The sequence below is a fragment of the Pholcus phalangioides genome, unplaced genomic scaffold, assembly GCF_987345545.1.
Source record: "Pholcus phalangioides strain wild (caught in Gottingen) unplaced genomic scaffold, Ppha-v1.0 ptg000017l_1, whole genome shotgun sequence".
Taxonomy (NCBI): Eukaryota; Metazoa; Arthropoda; class Arachnida; order Araneae; family Pholcidae; genus Pholcus; species Pholcus phalangioides.
The window spans coordinates 38223563-38236752 of record NW_028301610.1 but is presented as its reverse complement, the minus strand read 5'-3'; the positions used below and the strand labels follow the sequence as shown (position 1 = coordinate 38236752).

The window sequence follows — 13190 nt, the reverse complement described above, 5'->3', positions numbered from 1 at the left end:
TGTGGGTCTCAGGACAGACAGGAACAACTTGTACAGGGACAGCTAGTCCTTGTATAAGTTGTTCCAACAACTAGACAGGGACCATAAAAAAAATAAGATTTTTTATTTTGTCACACGCTGTATTTGCATTCTCATAACTGCGTTCACCAAACACCAACTCTGGCCATATCGCTATATTGCAATTTACTGCCATAAGTGAGATGGGTTGGAAGTGAAGGCGCTGTCTATCGGTGGTCGCCTCGAGTTTGTTAGGGAAAATATCTTATCTATATTCTCCCTTGGGTTCGGGGGACCCTGACAGCAACCTTCACGATGGTAAACGAGCATCTTACCACCACGCCACTCTGGCGCATTCTCATAACCGGCACAGGGTAATTTTTGAACGCATTTCGAGCATTTTTTAAATTGAAAGTATGCCTCCACGACGGACGGTTGATAAGATAAAAGCCGCATTAGCACTTACGAGACACCCTTTATATACGTCATTCATGTTGCAAAGGGTTGTATAGTTATCAAAACATGAAAATTAACTTTTTATACGGACACCCTGTCCTCAAAAACCCAATTAGAAAGTTTTTGCCCTGATTCTCCTGACGCCAACAGAAAAAAAAATCCATGTTTGTAAGTGCAATATTTGTTGAGATATTCGAATGCAAAAATCGAAGAAAAGTTAAGAAAGGACAGCATAAATGAGGGGCCGCTGTGGTGGTCAAGTGGTCATAGTGACGGGCTCGCATCGCGAGGAGCCGGGTTCAAGCCCCGACCGTCGCCACAATGGTGGTCGGCTGAAGTATGTTTTCTGATGTTTCCAACTTCGAGGAGCAAATGCGAGCTGATCTCCCTTCAAAAAGTCTTGCCACAGAGAGCAACAGTCCAAGTATTTAGACACTTCACTCACTTCGTTCTTGAAATATAGAAGGCAGCACTGAAAAATCATACACAAAACTAGATTCGCAAAATCAGGCTGTTAGATACTTACACTTCCAGTACAACTCACTAGGTAGTAAATTGCACATGGCGATAGACCGGAGTTGTGCTCGGTTTGGAAAAAATAAACATAAATTAGGGAAAGAAGCGTTGTCCGTTAGTTGTCGCTGTTCTTTCATTACTTTTCTCCGATTTTTGAATTCCAATATCTCAGCGAATACTGCAAATTCAATAGCGAATTCAAAAAAATCGCTGAAAAGGTGGGAAAGAACAGCATAAGTAAGGAAAAAAAATTTTCGTTATTTTATGCGGTTCTTTCCCACTTTGTCAACGATTTTTGTTTTAAATTCTAATATTTCAACGAATATTGCACTTAGAAACATGGAATTTTTTCCTTTTGCCCTCAGGCGAGACAGAGCAACAACTTCCTAGTTGGGAGAAGGGGGAAACCACATAAAAATTTAGATTTTTTTTTTTTTTATTTCGTTACAACACACTGTATTTTCATTCTCAAACCTGATACAGGGTAATTTTTGAAGGCCTTTTGAGCATTCTTTTTTTAAATTGAAACTGTACGGTTGATGAGATAAAGGCCGCATTAGCACTTACGGGACACCCTGTACATATTCGACACAAGTTTCTCCGAATCCTCCTTCTATTCAGACTTTTATCTCGCCATTATTGTTAGAGATCCACTCCGATAAAAACTTCCAGGTAGACCGATCAGACCATATTTCCACTATGTTTATTCTCGAGAGACTTGAGCTTTAAGCAGTTTTTCCAGGATAGAACATATCAATAATTTCTTTAGTGCTTTGCTGGACAGAAAAGTGAATCTTTCACTACTTTTTCTTTCCTCCCACTCTTATCGAATTTCCGCATATAGTCAAAAAAATTTTTTCCTTTTTTTTTTACTAAGGACAAAACGGAGAAAAAGGAGCTCTATATGTGTTACTGGTGAGGGGGAAAAAGTAGTATTATGAAAAATTGAAAAATCGGACATTTCAATCTCTTTTCCTAAAAGCACTTCTCAACTGAATATATCCTCTCGTTGAAAAGCTTCTCCCGCTTTCTTCTTGGAGGAAAATGTTTCTACATTTTCTCGCTTTCCAGTTTTTTTATCCAGAGTAGCCTGAAAGAAATTCTTCTATCTCCTGTGATGCCACCGAAAAAAGAAACCATTCCTAAAGAGAACGCATATCACAAATGTATTCACCATGTTTTGATAAATAGTTTATTTACTACATTTCCAGGACCTAGCTTTTGATTATCTGTACATGTATTTTCTGGAAACCTTTTCATGTTTATGTGAAAAAATATAGTTTCCTGACCATTATATGTGGCCGGAAAAGAAAGATGTCCACGTTGAGAGAGATTTCTTTGCGGTTTTTCGGTTGTTTTTTTTTTTAGTACGGTTGTATGGCAGGGGTTTTCAATGCATGGACCGCGAGCCACGTGTGGGCCCTCGGAGCTTTTCTTTTTTCGTGGTGGCCCCACCGAACGCTTTTAAAAAATGGCTACAATTTTTGTGGAAGACAATTAAATCAAAAAATAATTTGATAAAGACAGTGAGCCACTGAACAATTTGGTGGACACCGAAGCCTGAATAGTTTTTTTGGACCTCCTGATTTCATATATTTTAGGACACAAGTATCGGAGTATTCAAAACGCCTACCTAGTATTAGAATTTACAGAAATGCTGAAAAATACCTTGATGGAAAAAAAATGAAAAAATTCAGAATTATTTAAGATATTTTAGAATTATTTAAAATATTTCAGAATTATTTAAGATATTTCATAATTATTTAAGATATTTCATAATTATTTAAGATATTTCGTAATTATTTAAATTATGTCATAATTATTTAAATTATGTCATAATTATTTAAATTATGTCATAATTATTTAAATTATGTCATAATTCATAAGATTTTCTAATTCATGGAAGAATAATTTTAGAATTTTTATAACAAATAATTTAAGAATTTTTGCAACAAATAATCTTAGAATTTTTTTAACAAATAATCTTAGAATTTCAGTGACAAATAAATTTATAATTTTTGTAACAAATCATCTCATAATTTTTGTAAATTAAATTTTTAGAATTATTGGAAGAAGTAACTTGAACATCAATAAAAGTGAAAGAGGGAGAAATAACTTTAGAATTAGTGAAAGAAATAACTTGAGAATCAGTAAAAGAGAGAGAGAAATAATTTCTAAATTAACGACCGAAATTGCTCCAAATACAAATAAAAATACAAATACAACGCCACAACAGGCAAAATGCCCAACGAGGTGGCTGATAAAAAGATGCCCATAAAAATATGGTTGTAAATAACCATAAAATATGGTTGCTCCATAATTGATAAAAGGATATACAGTAATTGCAAAATTATTGAAAATAATTTCAAGATTTATCGAAAGAAGTAATTTCAAGATGTATTGAAGGAAATAATTGCAGAATAACCGAAATAATTACAGAATAATCGAAGTAAGTCATTACAGAACCATTTAAAGTAATTTCAGAATAATTAAAAGCAGTGATGGATCGAAACTTTTTCACAATTAGTAAAAACGCGTTATTTCAAAACTAATCACAATTAATCATAAAATAATTTCAGATCATTTTAAGTCTTCAATTATTTTGGACTCTGTTTTACTCGGGCCCGTTTGGCCCATCTGTTAAGATATGACTACATTCCATTGAGCCTTTGTAAATTTGGATTCCATCCAGGGCCGTAACTAGGCTGGGCCAACCGGGGCACTGCCCCAAGGCCCCCAAGCCGAATGGAAGGCCCCAAAAAATGTACACTTATTTTGCATAATAGCAATAATAGCAACTCTTTCAAGAAGGGTCCCAAAAGAAAAGTCTGCCCCGGGACAACGAAAAGGCACCCTGATTCCATCTCAGGATTTCTAAACATCTCGGGTAAAGTTGGTGGCCCGTGGACTTCATGGAAAGTTTCAATGTGGCTCGTGATATCTGAAAGGCTGAAGACCCCTGGTGTATAGGATCTCTGGACATGAAACTGACCAACATAAAAACAGGGTAAATTGGGGTAAAACGCTGTTTTTTTCCCAAAAACATCCCCCCCCCGTTTTTTTTAATTTTAATATCTCAGTAAATAAGAGCAATAAAATAAATTTCTCACTTAAAAACCTGGGATTGTTTTTGTTGGCCTTGTGAGAAGGTGTAACAACTTTCTCATTGGGTTTTTGAGCACAGGGTCTCTGTATATAAAAAGTTAATTTTTAAGAGTTCCACACGTTATTTGAATATTTTTTTCTTAACCCCTTTGCGCGGATCTCAGTACGTGGTACGTCAAAGGCGGTGAAATTTTTTACCGCCTTAATTATTTTCTAAAATAATCACAGTAAAATTTTCATTGCATTAGAGTAAAAATTTTACTACAACATAACTTCTTTTTTACAGTTTTAGAATTAAAATTGAAGGGTAAATTGGAAGTATGGCTCTAGGACAGTGGTTCACAACCATTGGAAGCCCGCGGCCCGGTTGATTGCTTTTTTGTGAGTGGAAAGCCTGGTCATACACAAAACTAATGAGCAACAAATGGAGCAAAATGAAACAGTGAATCAATCACGGCCCGCTTTGACTGATGTCAGGGTCCGGCGGCTGAGAAACATTGCTCTAGAATCAACGGTTCAACAGTAAAATGTGGTGCGTGCGGGTGTATATGACCCGCTATGTTGATTATTGTTTTGCGCAGGGGTCCGTGGCGTCCTATTGGTGCAATGGGTCCATGTAACAAATAAGGTTTAGAACCCTGTATTAGACTAATAACAGCAAATAAAGTTATCACATGGTCCAAAGTGGATATTCACAGATCCAGGCTGATGTGTCGGAGGGATATATTAAAAAATATTGCTGTTCTCTATTTTATGGGACAGACCCATTTTCTCAAAAGTTTAGCCTCTTTGGGGAATCCCTTTTTAGATCCGTCGCTGAAGTTTGCATGTATCTCACACCTCACCAACCGAGAGTGTCTTAACCCCTTACACCAGGTTCTCAAACTTTTGTTACCCGCGGCTCACTTGCCCATTTCAAGGTTATTCTGTGGCTCCCCAGAATAGTTTAGCAGATATTTTCCCGTATGAAAGAACCACTTCAAAACATAAACAGGCATACAAATCAATATCTCCTGCTCGCCGCGATGACCTTGACAAAAATTGGCGATGCCTAAGGAGTCGCGATGCACACTTTGAGAATCATTGCTTTTCACGTTCCATAAAAGAGTGATAAAAAAAAGCCTTTCCAGCGCATTTTGACAACTTTGCAACATTGCGGCTTGTGAATTTGTGAATTGTAAGTCTGGTTGAGATTGAATAGGTGTTGAAAAATAGATTACAGGAAATTGGTTCTTAACCCTTTCAGCGGCAATCCCGAGATATCTCCTCAAACCTGATCTGCTTTATTTCTGTCACCCCGAGATATATATATATTTCGTCAAACTTTATCTACTTTTTTCTGTCACCCAGAAAAATTTCGTCTTTCGTTTCTAAAAAGGCAATGAAGCTGTTTTTACAATAAAACATGTTTTCCATTCCCCCCCCCCAACCTATTGCATAGGTTGCATTTCACTAGCCCCGTTTACATGGAAAATAAAATATCCCAGGACGTTACCGGCAACAGGGCTTTTCGCTACAACCCGTTTACATGGCGTTTAGTTTATTCCGGTATCCCTCCTTCCGGAAGTCGTCACTGGTCATGTGGGTTGAACGGAAGTGGTTGGCTCAAGATGGCTGACAAAGCAGCTAACCCTAACAGTAGTTTTCCTGGCGTAAAGGATTACGGGAGAGGAGGTCGGTTTAATCCACCATTCCTCCACAAAAAAAATGGGCTTCCTTCTTTTCTTTCCCCTACAAGGAAAATATAAGAAGGTATATAAGGTAATGATCACCAAAGCAACCGCCAATCTGGCACGTGTGAATTCGGGCTACTATTTGAATATTTTACATACATTCAATCTTGTGTGCTCTTTTTCTTCAAGGATTCTCTAAACTTATCAATATATATAAGAATACATTTTCACACATATACAGTATATACACATAATAGTTAAGCAATACATGATACAGTAAAATAATTAACCCAAGTTTGCTGCTTATTCCTCTCTTGAGCTATTACCTTTCACTTTTTAATACAAACAGAAATATATGGATCTCCCATTATATTAGTCATAGTAGGCGGCATTATATTAGTCATCACGTTTCGATATGGTATTTCCGTTTTGAACCGAAATACGATGACATCCTTCCATATCTGTTCCCCCCCATATGAAAAAAAAAATCCCGAAAGAAATAAACCACAATAACTCACCATAAACATGATGTGTGTTTTTTTATACAAATACGACGCCACAACAGGCAAAATGCCCAACGAGGTGGCTGATAGATCCTAGGATATATATTTTTTAATCTACATATTAAAAGTTAACATAAGTTTCATGCGTTTAATAACATAACTTAGCCGGGTTAAGAATTGTCGTTATATGTCTACAGAATAAATCTCTTTCATTTCGTGGAATTTTTGCCATGTTTTGTGCAGTTTCGTCGAAAAGAACGCTGCGGATACTACTGTACTACCACCCGACCATCGTCGTCACTCGCTCACCCGGATGTTGAAGATTAATGATTGTTTGGTGCAGACGAAAATTTTGTTCTTGATTTATATATCTTCTTTTCCATCCACACAGGCGCCAGCGTAGAAGAGATGTTGGACTCCATTGATTTCATCGAGTTGCCTGGAAGAGGGCGATGTAACATATATTGCGCCCGTTACACATACGATCCTATAAAGCAGTCGCCAAATGAGAATCCGGAAGCGGAACTTTGTCTCAGTGCTGGTGATTATGTCATCATATATGGTGAAATGGATGAGGTACTTATTTGTTAGAAATTTTTCTCTATCGAGTATTTCAGTCATTCATTTTTATTCAACGCTATGCAAACTGAAACGAATCATGGCGTAAAACTTACGAGAGTATATTGAATTTTAGCGTGATATCTAGGGCCGGGCTTGGGAATTTTGCGGCCCAGTGCTGAATAAATTATGGGGTCATGCGTTCATCCACAATATCTGTTTACATTTAATGATATGGCGCGAGACTCGTATTTCTGATATGAAATATCTATAAATTGGTAGAATTTTTAGCTTGGGCTTTGTTAAAGTTAGGGTTGTCAAGTTCACTTAAATTCAAAATGAAATACACTGCTACTGAAAAGTTGAGCAGCAAACTGAAAATTCGTCACCGTGGCGGACAGTAAAAATGAAAAGCTACCATATTTGCATACGTTGCAGGCAAACGTGAGCGGAAACTATTAAGCAGTAAAAAATTTGCATAGCAGGATTTTCAGGTAACAATAAATTAGGTACATGAATGGCATCATTTGAACAGGTTCTGTATTTTCTAGTTGCGTTGTTGTAAAAGAAAGGTCGAATAGCCTTATCTTACAAGAAGAATACGAGGCATTATTTGCGGCGATGATTTGTGATGGGCAGCAGCGATAGGACGTCTTGGAGCAAGCACAAACAGTCTGAAATACCGAGTGGCGCAGTTTTAAGATACTCGTCTACTATCCTGAAGGCTGCCATCAGGTCCACGGACTCATTTTGGGGAAGGGCATAGAAAACGAGCTCTTTCCCCGCTAAGCCTGAGGAGACCAACAATAGATTGCGTCTTCCTTTCCGACCCAACTTGATCGATAGTAAATTGCTGTATGACGATATGACCTAAGTTGGAGTGCGGTAAAGCAGTAATAGCAGCCGTCTAAAATTATGTGATCCCTAAAGTCAACCGCTACATCATTAGCTAATAATGAATCACTATCAGCGTGAAAGGATAGGGTCTCGAATACTCGCGAGAGGCCGTCGAAGTGTCACAGCTATTGACAATGATCATATAGGACAACGTCGCAGATCACACACACAACTTGTCGACCTGGTTCGGGACGTGAAGTGTCGACAGGAAGAGTGGTATCATGCTAAACAGTTTCTTGACGGCTGCATGAGGGTCACCTGTATGAGTGACAACCAGTGGTTGGCGTCTCATTAACGTCCTTACACCCATAGGGGTAGGTTGAACTGGTCTCGAGATTACTCGCTTTGGACCCCACAACATTACGAAATGTGCTTTATACGAATCATTCTTGATTTGGTCTACACAGCAATTGCTAGTGGATACGAATGTAGAAAACGCCTGGAAATTTATATCAGACCCGTGGCATTCACAAATGGCACGCCTACAGTGATGGTAGTTTTATGGTCTGGACAGAAATTGCTATTGACTCCACCGAACTTCATGTCTTCACTAGAGGTTCAAAGACGGTAGTGCACTATCGAGATGACATTCTTACATCATATGTTCTCACCGTTTCTTTCTGTCACGGGACCTAATATCATGTTTATGGACGGTAATGCAACGGTTGACACAGTCCGTGTTGTCAAGCGTTACGTTTAGTCTGAAATACTTACTCATATGAAACGGCTACCCATTTCTTCTGACTTGAACTCAATAGAGTATGTATTGGATATCTTTGGAAAGCGTTTAACTGCTTTCCATGACCCCCGTAGAAGCTCAGCATCTCCTAGAGATAGAAGGCCTCTACACTGTTTGCCATAAACGTCATTCAGACTACCTAGCAAGTTTGCCACATTTTGAGACACAGCATCCTATTTCATTTCTTCTTATTTTGGTGTAGAATCTTCCTTATTGGCTCCCAAATAGCGCATAGTGATTGGATGTGGGTCATAGAAATCACCAATTCTGAGCCCGATCATTTCTTTTCCTCATGACGATGATGCTGGCACGAGCAGGTAATTTTGTCCCCTGAATATTCTGAGGGGAAATGGGCTACTTACTGACGTCCAAGCAGACTGCGGAGGCCTTCTATCTCTAGGAGGTGCTGGGAGGCCTCGATGAGCCACGAATATATCTTTTATGTGAATGGACCCTGATACCCAAACTACCATCAATAACTTTATTACTGGTACAGATCGACGTTGTGGAGCCTGTGTATCTATCTAGCAAAGGTGGTCAGGTTCCATATTCGCCGACCTCCTCCATTGAGCTTTTTGTGGCTCAATATGTGATTGTGATTTTTCTATGGCTGTTTTTGATTTCTTATTTTCTTTGCAATTCCGTCTTAGGATGTCTTTTGTTTTATCCTATGACCTGTGTAAATGCATAAAAAAGAATAAAAACATTTGTTTTTATGAACATTTTGCTTAACTTTTGAGCAGCAGTGTATTTAACGTATTTTATTCTTGTGTTACGGTCCATAATATTTTGCTTCCCAGCCCAAGTTCCGCCCTGGTGATATCACACTGTTAACGAGCAGAATTTGAATAATTATTATGTTTTAGGACGGGTTTTACAACGGTGAGCTCCTTGATGGTAGAAAAGGACTTGTACCTTCCAATTTCGTCGAGAAACTAACAGGTAATTAATTAATTATTGCTTAAACACATTTATAGCAAGAAAATTAAAGTTTAATGAATTTAAGCAATGTAAAATTGAGATCAGTGATTTTAAAAAAGATGGTTCGTGGGATCTGATACATCCTTCTCGCGAATAACTATAGCATAGCTCAAGACGGCCTTGGTACCCTCTGTGATATGTGCTTATCGAAAAACATTGATGTATAATCCAAAGGAAATGATTCAAAATAAAAAATTAAAACCGCTTCAAAACTAATATAGTTCCTTCTTCAGTGGAAAAAGGTCTGATATAGCGCAGACCACTCGCTAGAGTAGAAGCACGTGGTTGGTCAGATAGAAAACCGACGCGTGATGGTGATGACATGGCAAGGTGAAGGTATTTTCCTTTATACTGATGCTGATAATTAAAATCACTATGTGCCGGCTCTTTTTCTCGGAATCGTGACCTCTCTAAAAACGAAGAATGAAGGCGCAGGTTAAATGAACCTTCATTTCTGTAGCGTTCTACAGATGGGAAAATCCGGCCCAGTAGGAAAAAAGGATTTAACGGCTCTGTACAATATTTGCATATTTGTTTAGTAAAGCGTAATGTCGGGATTACACTATAAAAGTTTCATTCAAGTTCTTTGCGGAACTTGAAAAATGCAACCAATAAGTGTATCTGTTACATTCGAGCAATAGGTTTATTGGGTTTTTTTTCAAGTTTGTAAAAGATCTTTTATCAAATTTTTGGAGTGATGCAGGCCTAAGACGCACTTTTCTGGCTTGGTGAGGATGCACCTTTCGGTCTGTTTAAGTTCGGGACTGAATGGGAACAAGGCCCTATCAACGAGTTCGGGAGCTGGGGAACCCATTGATCCACGATCATATATATTCTGGGTGAAACAAGTCGGCCTATAAAAAGTTCTACGAACATTCGAATTACGAAAATTTACTGAAAATATCTAATACATCAAAATATGCTCACACAAAAATTTAAATTAAAGAAAAAATAAAAATTCAGAATGAGAATGAACGTTTTCAGCAAATTTGAGGGCCTCTGTTTGACATGCCCACTTGGTCTACCCGTGAAGTAGTCACTGAATAAGAATGAACATGAAATACAACCACAAATATTTACAAATTTTTAGATGAGTACCATCAATGTTGAAATGATCGGCAAATTCGCATTTTCTGAGTGACACTTCTCTTAATAAATAAATTGTGACGTAGCAGTCGTCGCATGAATTCAATGGACATTCGATAAAGCGTATTTATTGTTATTGACTTGGGTAGTATAAGACAACTGCCTAGTGTACCAAGAGATATCCCGAAGTTCCTTGAATTGGAAACTGGTTCAGTCTTTGTAAGGGTTCTTCCCAGATAAGGAACTACTTCCACTCGAAGAAGAAAGATGGCGCTCTAGTTGCCTTAATAAGTCCAAACACCGAATTTTTAGTGTAATCATCTCTGTCATAGACATGAAAATTTAAAAAAAAATTGAAATTGGCTTTAAAATGGATGATATACGGTTATAATTGTTTTATTTATTTTTTTTTTTTTTTCGTTTTAAGGCGAAGAGCTTTTTGATTTTCATGCCACCGTACTGTACGGTAATAGGGATTCTGACGACAGCAGTGTTAGCTTCAGTTACGCACAAGATATGGAAATTGTTGGTTCGGAAGACTACCTATTGCCTGGTAAATTGATATCAGTATCGGCCATTTACCATTTAGAGGTTATCTGTTTCTTGAAAATAAGTGTTATGTAAATTTTCCTAACTTCTCACTTTATTTTCCAGAGGATTTTCATAGGATGAATGATTATGTTGACTTAGATGACGTAGAGGAACTAGATGAAGACAAAGCCCCAGAAAATACGAGAGGAAATGAAAACTTTTCGAGAGGTACCGTCTTAATACGATATTTTAAGATACTCATGACATTCTGTAAAAATTATTAACTTATTACCCATTTCCTAATATTTTATAAAATCTAAACATTAATAACATACTCTGTTATGAGATACGGTACTTACACAGGCCGCCGAATGCGATTCACTATACGGGGGTTCCCCGGATGGAACATTTATTTTCTCAAAGAGAAAAAAAAAATTACATCCTACCTCAGGGAGTACCTGGGGTGGATACACATCTCGTGAGCAGAAATTTTGTGTCCCGAGGGTTTTTACGAAAAGTATATTCCACATTCTTACATTAAATTAAAACATACTTAAAGCATTTATATGTATACACATAGCTGACCAATCAGGCCAGATCAAACGCCCCACATACACATACATGTATGCAGAATGATTTCATGATTCCCCTTGCCACATTTTGATGGTGAATCGTTGGTCTTACAGGCATACTTCCAGTTAGAAAAAGTATCCAAATAACGTGTAGAACTCAGATACGTCATACATATTGCGAGGGGGTGTATAGTTATTGAAATTTAAAAAAAAACTTTTTATACAGTCCCCGTGTGCTCAAAAACCCAGTTAGAAAGTTGTTGCCCAGTGTCTCCTGAGGCTAACAAAATAAAATTCCACATTGTATTATATAATTGACCTACACAATTTTCTTGAACGAATTGGCTGTCTAAAACATGCAGTCGCAAAATTAGTTGTTATTAATTAGCTTGTTACTTTTAGAATTACTTTACTGACATTTATTATGTTTTATTACTGCATGTTACAGTATCGTTTCATCGCATTACATATTTGCCTTTTTAAATTATTTCGCAGTTGCCCATACGGGATGGTTGGCTAAAACATACGTATGCAAATTAGTCCAGCTTATTGCTTTTTTATGTTGAACCACGTGTGTATAGCATTGTTGTTTTATGTTCAGAGTGAAAAAAAAAACTTATACTTTCCAAATTTAGAAGCATTCTGTATTTTGCGATGAAAAAAATACATTCAAATGTTGTATATACCTTTCATTGCACAAAAATTCCAAATTATTTCACATATGCTTACAAAATTGACCTATGCGAATTGCTTAAACGATTAGCTGTCTAAAACATGCCCCCACTATTTACTCGAGCTTGTTAATTATGAAACATACGTTGTAATGAAGAAATGTATGCACGAAAATTTGAGTTGCATCACATAAAACTCGATACGTAAATGTTGTTTGAAATGATTGGCGGTGATCAGAACGTCACCGTCAATGATTATTATTAGTTTTATTCTCTGCCACGCATCTTCAACCTGTTGCTCATCACCATCACGGTTGACGTTAAAGCCAGCACCTCCTCGAGATAGATGGCCTCCGCACGGGTTCCCATAAACATCATTCAGACTACCTACCAAGTTTGCCACATTTTGAGACACAGCATCCTATTTCATTTCTTCTTATTTTGGCGTAGAATCTTCCTGATTGGTTCAGAAATACCACATAGTGATTGGATGTGGGTAGTAGAAATCACCAATTCTGAGCCCGATCATTTCTTTTCCTCATGACGATGATGCTGGCACGAGCAGGGAATTTTTTCCCTTGAATATTCTGAGGGAAAATGGACTACTTACTGACGTCACAAGCAGTGTGCGAAGGCCTTCTATCTCTAGGAGGTGCTGTTAAAGCACCCCAAGAATGCTCGATGCTTATGCCTGATTTCGTACAATCAGTAATCAAATCAAACATCTCATTCTAGGTGATAATTTGAGCATCAAACTAGTGAGTAGACGCCATTAGTTATTAGGAGGCTTTCGTTCCGCAGTCCCGTTCAGCGTACATATATGCTCTAAGGCAGTGGTTCTCAAACTGTGCACCGCTGCTCCGTGGAGTGGCGGCCTGACAAAGGTTTTTCGAAGAGATTATTTG

The 13190-nt window shown here is 37.7% G+C and overlaps 1 protein-coding gene across 7 annotated transcripts in view; it reads left to right on the top strand.

Annotated features, from left to right (window-relative positions):
- Nucleotides 1-13190, top strand: part of LOC149073001 (RIMS-binding protein 2-like) — a 240323-nt gene that overhangs the window by 67027 nt on the left and 160106 nt on the right. For all 7 annotated transcript variants that reach the window (XM_089246380.1, XM_089246386.1, XM_089246383.1 and 4 more), the window contains 4 exons: nucleotides 6642-6826; nucleotides 9311-9386; nucleotides 10939-11064; nucleotides 11166-11270. In XM_089246380.1, coding sequence (XP_089102506.1) covers nucleotides 6642-6826; nucleotides 9311-9386; nucleotides 10939-11064; nucleotides 11166-11270 — 492 coding nt within the window. The remainder of the gene's footprint in view (nucleotides 1-6641; nucleotides 6827-9310; nucleotides 9387-10938; nucleotides 11065-11165; nucleotides 11271-13190) is intronic.